The following is a 12,377-nucleotide window of genomic DNA, read 5'->3' on the forward strand; positions in this document are numbered from 1 at the left end:
GTGCCCATGGCCTGTTCCTGTTCTGCAGACTGTCTGGATGCTCCAGGCCCTCCAGTTTCTATCAGCTCATTTCTGGGTCAGCATGCTGCTGCCCTGAGTCGGTGGTATGCAACCAGCCATTTTACCCTAATAAGTGTGACCCTAACCCTTGAAACAGAAGGAAGCAGGCAATCAATCCAGAACCAATAATAACAAACAAGGACCATTCAGTTATTCCAAAATAACATATTAATATGGATATACATTATATACTGATCAATATATATTTATACAGAGAGAGAGAGAGAGGATATGACAGCACAGTGGCATTACAAGGGATGTGCACTAGCATCAAACTCAGATTTGAAATTCAAATTCAGAATCAGGATCCTTCAAATTCAGAATTTGGAAATTAAAAAATACAGAATTTCTGAATATCCATTCAGGTCAATAGGAATAGCCATTTTCCACTTACACACACACACACATATACACAAAGCAAAACACTTTTTAAAAAGTTTTCCTCTGCCCCCTTTCCCAGTACCTATGCCAACTCCAAAAAGCTGAAATGGTGTGGAAAGTGCACACAGAAGCATACATTAGTGTCTGGTAGTGATGCCAACATCAGGTAATTACTGTAATCTGGACTTGAAACCATGGTAAAAGTACAACACCAACCAGGGAACACTACCCTTCATTCCTGTCTGTCTGTGGAATCACAACAGGACATACCTGAAGGTTTCTTCTCTTCAGTGGGGCAAAATCATCACTGTTGGTTAGATCTCACTCCATGCAGGGCTCTGAAATTTTTTCTGAAACTCTCCTGGGCAGAGCAAAACCATCCCTTCAGTCATCCAATAGCCTAACTTCATATCTGCCTCTACTTTTATTTATCTTCCCCAAAAACTTGCTAATTATTGTATTGGGGGGGGGGAGTGGATGACTTTGCCCCACTGAAGAGAAGAAACCTTTAGGTAAGTTCAATGTTTCATTCTCCTTCTGTGGAAAAAGTCACCCCAAATGGCTATATGCCAAAGCTAGCATACACACAAGACAGCCTTTATTAGCATATATAAGAATATAAAATAGAGGGTTGGCCAGGTTACATATTAAAAGAATACATAATCCATACAGAATAAAATTAGGATTACAAAATAAAAACAAAGTAGCAACATAGTAAAACCTGATACGTAGTACTACTTATCAGGATGAGTAACCATAGCTCTATAAAAAAAACTTTGCTACTAATTCTGCTATTTCCAGATCAGAATTATCAAGCAAGAAAAGCACCTTAAAATCATCGAAGGTCTCTAAAATTTGGGCCAATATGGGGTATAAAAGATCCCAGTGGGACGCCAAATAGGAAGGACATTGGAGAAGAACATGGGCAACAGTCTCAACACAATCCATTTTATAGGGACACCACCTACTTGGATAGGGAGTCCCTTGGAATCTGCCAAATAAAATGGCTGATGGAAGGACATTGAATCTGGCCAAGGAAAAGGCTCTGCGCAAATTTGGAGCTAGAGGTTGGTAGAGGTACATAGCTGGAATATTTACATTTGGAACAATCCCTAAGTTTAAGGGAGAACAGGTTCTGTTTGCAAGACCATAAAGAGTTTGTAGCTCTGAGCTCAGTATACTAGATTTTATTTCTAAAAAAGTCTCGCACTCACAAAGCAAGGATAAGGAGTCTAAAGATAGATTCAAGGAACTTATTTTAGCTTCAATGTAAAATAGCCAGCTAAAATGATCAGATTCAGAAATTAGCTGGTACAGAAAACTAAGTGGATCAGAGTTGGAGTCGTAACCAGAATTTAATAGTGTGAACCCATGCCTTAGTAGCCAACAAATTCTGACCACACTCCAAACGTAAAATGGCATAAGGAACACACATAGGTACCTCCATGATCTTTCACAAAAAGGTAGAGTGGACATGTTAAATTGAAATGTCAACTGCATCAATCCAGAAAGGTACCCCATACAATAATTGTGCTCGAGTTTTAGCATTAAAGGCCTTAAGTGCTGCTGGCACATAATGATTACCTCTGTCAGAGAAATAAAAGTGAGATAATACTGCAGCACTAACTTTAGCTACATTAATAGCCATTCTGCAATAGTGGGTCTAAGTAGTGTTGGATTGAAAATAGACGCCCAGTTATTTGAAGTGTTTAACCTGTTCAAGTTTGTTATCCCTAATAGTCCATTTATATGATTTTCGGGAAAAAGGACAGACCAATACCTTTGATTTTTCATAGTTTAGCTTCAGTCTGTTAGTCACACAATATTCACGACAACAGTTCAGTAAGCATTTTAATCTAACACAAGAGGTAGACGAGAACTGTATCATCCACATATAACAACAAGGGAATGGGAGAAGAACCAAGTCTAGGGCTGTGGCCATCAACTAAAGATAAGAAGGGGGCAAGATCATTTTTAAAAAGATTAAACAAATGGGGGGCTAAAATACACCCCTGTTAACTCCTTTCCTTGTGTGGATCTTGGGGGAGAGTCTCCCAGACGAAGAACATGGAGTTGACAGGATGTGGAGATGTGGAGTCTTTTGATAAGAAACAATAACCTGTTATCTAAATACATCCCCTCAAGCTTTACCCAGAGAAGTTCCCTTGAAACTGAATCAAAAGCCCCTTTAAGGTCCAAAAAGGCAATATACAGTTTAGACCTTTTCCGTCTCGTGTACTTACTGGTCAAATGAGTGAGGACTAAACAGTGATCCAAAGCTGACTTCCCCTGGCAGAAACACACCTGTTCTGGTCCCAAAATTTTACTAGATAGCATTCAGGTACAAAGCTTAATTTGCCAAAAATTTGCATATAGTTTTCCAATAACAGATAAAAGACTAATTGGTCTAAAATTAGAGGGATTGAGATGACAGCCCTTTTTGTAGATGGGAACAATTATTCCATTAGTCCAGGCTGCTGGCATCTGGCCGGTCTTATTTACCAGGGTGAAAAGAGCAGCTAATGGAAGGGCCCACCACTCTGTGTCAGCTTTCAGTACCTCAGGAATTATCACATCTGGGCCAGGAACTTTGCCTAATTTTAGTTGATCTATAAGAGTTGCTATTTCTTCAGGGGTAACAGGAGGCCACTCTGGGAGACCATCCAGGGGGGAATAACCCAGTTGCATTCCATTAGAGAAATCCTCATGAAATACATCAGAAAAATACTGGAACCATGTATCAGGGGAAATAGCTAATATAAAAGGAGTTTCAGAATGGGTAACACCAGTGATTATGGCCCAAAATTGCCTGGAATCCTTCAGGATAATAGAACTGAGAAGTTGTCCACATTGTTTATTAATAAAAGCCAACCTTTTAGTCCTTATAAGATGATGTAAGTGGTTTTTAAGTATCTGGTACTTCACTAGCTGATAGGGTAAGAGAGACTCAGAAAAAAGGCTTTTATAATTATCACGTCCCCTACTACTTGCTGCAACACTCTTTCCCCCAAAGGCCATCTCCATAGAGACCTGCTGATCAATCCTATAATACCTGACAAGGTGGAGAAGGTATCTGTTGTACAGACCTTGTCAGTGGATGCTCTAGTGGAAAAGTGGTCTCTGCCCCGGTAGAATGTTGTACAGACCTTGTCAGTGGGTGCTCTAGTGGAAAAGTGGTCTCTGCCCCGGTAGAATGGGCTGCATTGCCCCATGGTGCCCAAAAACCCATGACTTCATGGGCTTTCCAGATGCAAAGTTTTAGTCAAAGGGCAACACTGGATTTTCTCCCAACACTGGCCATATTATGCAACACAAATAAGCTATCTGTCAGCCTGAGCTGTATTGTCCTGCAACTCTTGCAAACATCGAGCTTATATCAGGTCTTTTCCTTCATGTGCAAGAGTTGTGGACAAAGAAAAAAGGGAGGGGAGATCTAGCTGCTGGTTTAAGAGATAGGCTAAGTTTACTTCTGGGGCAAATGAAGTCCTCCTGCTAAGATGATTTGGAGAATTGGGAGAATAGAGCAATGCAACTCCATACAAAATTTCCACTCTTTCACTCACAGGTTCAGCCCCTTTTGACTGAGAATTGATCTCCAATCCCCTGACTTCTTAGATATCACAAAGAGGTCTAAGTAGATCCCTTGAAACCTGTATGAGGTAGGCAGCATCTTGATTGCGCCCATGGTTAGAGGAGGCTGTACTGCTTCTAGTAGTAGATGATGCTTTGTTTTTTTTCTGGGAGCTGGGGATAGAATGAACCTGCCATGCAGTAGAGCTGTGAACTCTACCTTGTGACTGTGTTTGATGATTGAGGTGACCCACTGGCCTGTCATGGTTTTCCTCCAGGTATGGGAGAAGTTCTGAAGGTGACCCCCTATCTGTAGTCAGGCAATTGGTTTCTTTGTGAGAAACCCCTTCCCCCTGTCATGTATGTTGCACAGAAAACTACCTGTGCTAAAACCTGGGCCAGTGACCAAGGGCAAGGATTTTCCTGAAATCCCTCCCTTCTCAGTCCCTGACATGATACTGAGTAACTCTTGACATTTTAGGGCATATATTATTCTGGAAGTTTCACATGTACTAAAATGTGTAAATTTCCAATTAAATCCATGTTTAAAATACTACATCAGGTCAAGTATGAACAGTTTAAGAGCACATTTTTTGAAGCACTGGTTCCAAATTAAACTGGGCATTCAGGAAGCACCGACTGTACAGCACTCCACAGAATTTGGGCACAAATATGAGGATATTCAGTGTACAGAAGTGTATGACTTTAAGGGACATCGCTTTAATGTAGAGAATGCTTGAAAGATTTTGTTACAGAAAGAAGCCTTTTTCATCCACAAATTTCAGACTTTAGCTCCATGGGGTCTGAACGCTTCGTTAGTATTTATTTAATGTTTTTTAGTATTTTGAGTGTTGTTATGCTGGGTATTAATTAGCTGTATAATTGGATTCAGCTGAGTCAGATATTTAAGTGGTGAATGGGAGAGCAATGCATTGAGAACTGAGCATGCCGACGGAATGTTGTAGTATCACAATGAGAGTGATCGCTTGAGCACGGGGTAAGCTATGAAATGTTTCTGTAATATTATTATGATTTCAATTTTTCAGTTTTCTTAGTAATGTGTTGTTAATTTGTTAATTCTGGTGTAAATTTGTGGCCAGAGGAAGTGGTCCATGAAACACGAACTACCTAGGAATCATGTAGCCTGTTGAACAGCAGTCTTACTGCCCAACTACAAGTCAAGGTTGATCTGTTATTGTCTGCAGGCTTCAATACAGGATTTCCAGCATAGTAGCAGATGGGAGTGCCAGCCTCATGCCTCAGCATCAGACAAATGGATTATCACTTTAAGTATTGAGAGACTAATGAATTACTGCTGATATTGAATGACTCTGTAGAATGGCTATTTGTATGTATACAAATTATATGCTTCAAGGATAGTGTATACATTTGGTTCAATTTGTAAGGTGATAGTATACTTTGTATAAAACTGGTTGAAAAATATAAATAAAGTACCATATGAAGTTATAAGAGTACTATTACACAGTGTTTTTTTGGTATTACCCAACTGGGGATTGGCAACTCTAACCCTGATCTACTCCACATGGCCTGCTACAGTCTGCAGGGGCCTTCATACATCTTCCATAAGCAGTGCAGTAAAGGAGAGATCCAAAGCTTCAGATTGCCCTGCTCTACCTGATGACTGCAGTGCCTGTACACCTGGAAGCTTCCAGGTGCCATCAGGCAAATCCAGTCATAGTCTGCTCTGTGTGGCCCACTACAGGGGCCCTCACACAGCTTGCAGCAGTGGTACACCAAGGGAGAGATCTCAAGCTTTGGATCTTCCTGCTCTGCTCGTAGCAGCAGCTGCCGGCTCCAGAGCTCTGGGCAGGAGAGGATTTGATCCCACCATAGAGGCCTTTCTTGAGGTCTTTTAGTCTTTCATTTCAGTAAAATAATTTGTTTCTTTGTTTCACTTCTTTCTAATTAAATTTCTTTCTTTCTTTTTTAAGGCATAGAGTCTACACTGATGCATTTGCTGGAGCTGTAGGGCTATCAGCTTAGATGACTTCCCTCACTGAAGGAGAAGTTTCAGTTTCATTTATCAAGAAGCCAGACCATGTCCTCTGAGGAACAGGTTTTAGTTCCCTCTTCTTGCAAGCAGCCTAGCCTGCTTTTTATAGGAGTCAATGGGACTTTGAATATTAGGAATTATTTCAAGTATCCAGAACTATAAAACTTGGATTCACAATTATTCTTAACCATCTGAACCATTACTTGGTGTTTCTAAATATTTTCAAATCTGAATTATCCCTAGTTATTGCATACAATATACAGATATTCTGGTGATTATCTACTGAGAGCCTTTATGCTGATCCCCAATTCCATCTGCACCAATAACGTAGTATTGGCAGATTGTTGTTGTTGATAAGCTAGGTGTTCCCATCCTTCTGTCAATTGCTATGATACAGTTATTCTTGCCCTACAACAAATGTTTGCAGTGGAGACAAAGGTTGCACCAGTGCCACAGGTGCCTGACTGTAGGTTTACCATAACTCTCCATTTTGTAGTTTTATAATAACTGCTGTAGTTTACCATAACCTTCCAGCCTGTGACTGTGCTGTCATTTCCTGCCTAGACTCAAATCTCAGCATTGGGCAGGGGGGGGGAGAGTAATTAATATCTTTTTGCCCTTACCCATCTTTTTTTGCCAAGAGGGTGTGTGTTTATAAATTTGGCTGTCTCCTATGATAATGTATTGCGCTCACAGCAAGGTTATTCCTGCTCTCTTTTGTTATATCAACTTGCCTTGGCTAATGAGAATAAATTACTATGGGATTTCTGGAAAGTTAGGAAAAGCCACAATAACATGATGGCAGTTCAAAATCCTTTCGTAGCTGAGGCACTATCTTCAAATAGCATCCATTAAAAATATACTCACAATTTAAGTAACTAGCAATAGACACTCATAATCTATTACCTGAGGCAACAGTCTGCTTTACAGCATGGCCAAGCCATGGATGACATAAGTAATATATCATCCCATGATTCTCTGCCCTTTATAGACCATTTCACAAAGGGCTTTAGGTCTTGTGGATGGGTCCCATTGGTGATGACTGGTTTATAACCAAAAGGCTTAGGACTATACTCTTGTCTCATGATTCTGACTTTTACAAATCTTCTAAAAGTATTCCTGCAAAACAGTGCCTGACCACTTGAGGCATACCTACCACTTTTTGTAGATTTTCTGTTAAGCCATTGACAACAATACGCAGTCCAGTTAATTCAGTAAACATAGATCCAAGCTCCTCACAAGAGCGATCACAAAACTCTGCCTTCTTCTCTGTCTTTTCACCAACATATTCTGTCATGATGGAAGGGTTAAGATGAAGGATTTCTGTGCTCTCATTGATGGTATTCACTTCAGCTGACAAGAAAAGCACAAAGGAAAATGAGTTATGTATATGCAACAGCTTTTGTCTGACTATAACTTTGGACTCAAATTATATATTGGCATAATAGGTGGGTTTTAACTATCTCTCTTTTGAAACATGTTTCATATCAAATTATACCCAAGAGCAAAAGAAAAGGATTGGATGCAACCTTCTTCCTGTTGTAGTCATTCCTTTTCAAAAGTTATATCCTAGCTCAAAAATAGCCTCATCTGAAGCGATAGAAAACAATCCTTTAGGAAGACCACATAACATCAGAACAAAGTTTGAATCCAGTGGCATCAACAACTTTGTTGGTCTTAAAGGCGCCACTGGACTCAAACTTTGCTCTACTGCAACATGGCTAACCTCTTGAACATAATATCAAGATACAGTATGCATATCAAGATATGCAGTGCTATTAACAAGAAGGTATCATTTATAATTGTGAAGAAACACCTTTTTTCCTGGGAAATTCGAGCTGAACAAGTGAGCAGGAAGAAGTCAGTCAGTGGCTGTCCAGGCTCACCATAGCTGCCTCTTAACAAATGCTAATATGTCTAGCTAGAAACAATTTGATGGGTCAGCCCACTCATCTCCCCCTTCAAGCCAGGAACAGATTTGAAGGTGTTAAGTGCTAGAGGAGGAGGAGATTGGTATTATACCCCGCCCTTCCCTCAGACCCTCGGAGCAGCTTATAGTCTCTATCCTCTCCCCACAACAGACACCCTGTGAGGTAGGTGGGGCTGAGAGAGCTCTTTCAAAAACTGCTCTTAAGAGAACAGCTCTGAGAGAACTCTGACTGACCCAAGGTCACCCAGCAGCTGCACATGGAGGAGTGGGGGATCATACCTGGTTCTCCCAGATTAGAGTCTGCACACTTAAACCACTACACCAAACTGGTTCTCTCAGATCTCAGGGAGGAAATTCCTGGAAATCTCTAGGAAAAGCCTCTTGGACCTGGTGTGATCTGGTCAGTGGGTGGAGAAACAGATATGATAAAAACTCCTTGTGCCAGAAGGAGATCTCTTTCCTTAGATGCTGAGTCCATGAGAGGTCACCAAGTCTCAATTGGGAAAGCAGCCATTGATCATGTGCTCGCCTAAAGAGCTGGAACAAGCTTCAAGGTAATGCAAACTCTGTAGAGATCAAGAACTCCTAAACTAAAAGGCCTGTCCTATTTTAACATTTGATAGGGCAGGGAGAGAGAGAGAGAGAGAATTTGTGTTTTACCCATTTCTTTTGAATTCCTTACTCAATCTGGTGCTGTGCTACAAGTATGCTTCTGAACATTTTCTTTTTAATTAATACTTTATAACTTTTTATGCTGGCAGTGGTTCTCTGTACCACATAGACCTCCACTGTCTTAGACACCATATTTGAAAAGGAGTGCCAAGGAGAAGGCAGGCAGTGGGCAAGTGACTATTCCTTTAGGGACACACAAGAGACAAGACCTCAAAACTTGAAAGGGAAGCTGGGATTCGAAGCTGGGAGTCCTGACCTTCCCAGTAGGAAATCCTGCATAAGTTCAGGTGGTGCTGATGGGCTACCCAAGAGTGGCAGAAAAGCCTCTTCAGGTGTAGGCCAGAGCAGGAACATTCAGACACAACAGTCCTAATTCCAGACATTGTATTTATTGTAAAGAAAAGGCTTGTGCTGAAGTATGGCAGCATTCTGGTGTCAGAATTAAAAACGTGTCAAAAATGTAAAAATTTTGGTTGATCCATTTATTCTCTAAGATACATTTGTAACAGGAAAACTAATTTACATATATTAATAAAATTATTTTATAATTATATCTCTTCAAGGAAAGGCAATTATCCTGAACTAAATAAATCACCAATCTTTACAACTGGAGTCGTTCTAGCAGGAGCACTTATTTAACAACTTGTCTTTTCTAAAAAAAAAATAGCTGTGAATTCTCAGTTATTGGAGATTCAGACAGGCTGTGAGAACTAGAGCTGAACCTAAAGGGGGGCATATTTGTGGGAAAGAACACTCAGAAAGGGTTTGGGCATGTTAATATTGAAAATATAGTGAAGGGTGCATCAGCAATCTAAGAAGCAAAACACAAAGTTATTTTACTCCCTCTCTTTACCCTGTTCCCTTTCTCTGTTTTATCCCCACAACAATCCTGTGTAGTAGTTTAGGTTTAGAGTATGACTAGCCTGTAAGTGTTTGCTTATTCAGAATGAGGACATTGGCTAACTTCATTCTCAGTAATAGAATTGTGACATCATCTCATTGACTACAAAATCTCCAGCTGGCTGAGATCAAAGGAGAAAAAAAATGGCACAAAAGCAGCAGAGATGGGACACAATGATAACAATGGCCAACAAAGCTGGGAGGGGGGAAAGAGAGATAATAAAGAGGATAATAAAGAGGATTTTTTTCCTCCTGCAGGGAGTATTTCTACTCTCCTTTAAAGCACTGCCCCCTCTAGATAATTGAATTTCAGAACATTTCTAGTCAACAAAAACATTTTTGTTTTTCTTAAACAGTGCAGTACTTCTATAATTTCTTGAAAAAATCTGAACCCTATTTCACCCTCCTAACTCTAGGGGTGCCAGTCTACCAGTGGGATCTGGGGATCCTCTGGATTTATAGCTCATCTCCAGACTACAGAGATGAGTTTCCCTGGAGCAAATGGGTGCTCTGGAGGGTGGACTCTATGCCAGGGGTGTCAAACTCATTTATTATGAGGACCAGATCTGACATAAATGAGACCTTTTCGGGCCAGGTCATGTTGGGCTGGGCCATGTGCGTACCTATTTAAGATTAGGTAGCAGAGTTATAAACTTTATAAAGGACACAGACAAACACAATTAAAGGTTTTTTAAAAGAAAATTAAATCATCCTTAAAACATTAGCTCTCAGTCTTAAATGTGCTTTTTTGGTATTTTTCCCAAGGGATTCAGGAAACTGGGCAAAGGAAGCTCTGGCTCTTTCCTTCCTTCCCCAGGGGACCAGGAGGGGGAGGAGCCTCAGTCAAGAGAAGGAAGAGAGGCTTGGCTCAGTAGTTCTGCTGTGTAATTGAGAGAGCCTGGCAAAGCAAGCTCTGTCTCCCCCCTTCCTCCCCAAGGGAGGAGCCACAGCCAAACAGAGGTTTTGCTCTGTAGCTCTTCTGCGATTGAGCAAGCCTTGCAAAGCAAGCTGTTATGCAGAAGGAAGCAAGAGAGAGGGAGAAGGAAGCTGTAGTGTCGTGTGCTTAAACAAAGCACGGGTTTTGGACTGGGTGGGAAGGGGGTGGCCCATGGGCAAGGTGGACAGTGAGTTCAGGCCATTCGCATCCCGTAAAGACGAACTATCCTCCCACAAGGGGTGCATACTCTGGGGTAGCAGGCTGGTGGTTCCCCCCCCCCCCCCCATGCGCAAACAGGTACTCGAAGCTCTGCACGAAACCCACCCGGGGATTGTAAGGATGAAAGCCCTGGCCCGAAGCTATGTGTGGTGGCCAGGCATGGATGAGGAAATAGAGGGGTGGATGAGAAGGTGCCAACCATGCCAGGAGTCCAGGCCCGATTCGCCCTCCGCACCAGTCCACTGATGGGAGTCTAACAGGCGGCCGTGGTCCCGTCTTCACTTAGATTTCGCTGGGCCATACCAGGGTCAAATATTCTTTATCCTGGTCGATGCCTATTCAAAATGGCTGGAGGTAATCCCGGTAGCGTCTACCTCCACGGCGACAGCCATCAGAGCCTTACGGAGGGTTTTCTGCATGCACGGGATCCCCGATACCCTGGTCACTGAATATGGCACCGCATTTACCTCCCGGGAGTTCCGGGAGTTCATCGAGAGATACTTCATAAAGCACATTATGTCCGTCCCCTTCCATCCAGCCACCAACGGCCAGGCTGAACGCATGGTGCGAACCACCAAAGAGGCGCTGGGTCGCATTGTCCAAGGGGACTGGGACCACCGCCTCGCAGCCTTCCTGTTCCACAACAGGATTACCCCCAACCCAACAACAGGGTCCAGCCCCGCGGAAGTACTCATGGGGAGGAAATTAACAACCAGGTTAGACAGGCTACACCCGGACCGAGCCACAGACGCCCGCAGTTCCCCAGAAGTCAGGGAAGCGGTGCAAGGGTTCTTTCCGGGCGATCCCGTCTATGCGAAGAACTTTGCAAGCGGTCCAGAATGGGTAGCTGGCCGGGTACACGTGGCCCCACAGTAAAGGGCGACCAGGGGAAGTCCCTTGGTCACCCTGTGCAGTGCGGGAAAAGACTCCGCCTATCAAGACCAGCGGCGGGAAGTTTGACTGGCCAGGATTGGGCTGGCCAGCTAGGGGACTGTTCTGGGATAAATGTATATAAAGCGGGTCCCGGCCCACGTGTCACAGTTCCGTAATGTACCTTCTAATAAAGTATGTTGCCTTACACGTCTCGTCACTGAGTACATTACAGAAGCAGATGACAGCCAGTTACTTGGGGGCCTGATAGGAGCCCTCCAGAGGCCTGATTCGGCCCCCAGGCCCTGATTGCCACCCCTGCCTATGGCATAGTACCCCCTAAGGTCCCTGTCCTCCCCAGGCTCAATCCCCAAATCTCCAGGAGTTTCCCAACCTGGATCTGGCAACCCTACCCATCCCCCACAAGTGGCCGGCGGGACCTGGCAATCCTAGTCCCTTCTGAACTAGATGGTCCTCTCAGCAGATGGTTCTCTGCAGACAGCAATGTAGGCCTTGCCAGGGCTTTTTTCCTGCCAGAGCCCATTGGAGCAGAGCTCCACCTGGGCTGGCCAGGGCTCCAGCTGGCCCAATCTGCCATACAGGAGCCACATGCTCCCAGGCCAGGCAGTGTGGCCTAATATGCAAATGAGCTCCTGCTGGGCTTTTTCTACAAAAAAGCACTGGGTCTTGCAGTTTTTTTGCTAGAAGAGTGTTTTTGCTAAAAGTCCAAGTACAGAAAATAAAACCCTAATAGAATCTTGCACACCCTTAATACCATTACAAAAATAGTTATTGGTTTTTGTTTTTTGTTTTGCATAAAGCAG

General features: G+C 42.9%; 1 protein-coding gene across 1 annotated transcript in view; it reads right to left on the reverse strand.

The window, feature by feature from the left end:
• The window catches only part of THBS2 (thrombospondin 2), a 95,197-nt gene that overhangs the window by 62,561 nt on the left and 20,259 nt on the right, over positions 1–12,377 (reverse strand). The window contains exon 5 of the mRNA XM_060242482.1: positions 7,182–7,378. Within this exon, the coding sequence (XP_060098465.1) occupies positions 7,182–7,378 (197 nt within the window). The remainder of the gene's footprint in view (positions 1–7,181; positions 7,379–12,377) is intronic.

Source organism: Heteronotia binoei, chromosome 1 (genome assembly GCF_032191835.1).
Source record: "Heteronotia binoei isolate CCM8104 ecotype False Entrance Well chromosome 1, APGP_CSIRO_Hbin_v1, whole genome shotgun sequence".
In the NCBI taxonomy this organism is placed as follows: domain Eukaryota; kingdom Metazoa; phylum Chordata; class Lepidosauria; order Squamata; family Gekkonidae; genus Heteronotia; species Heteronotia binoei.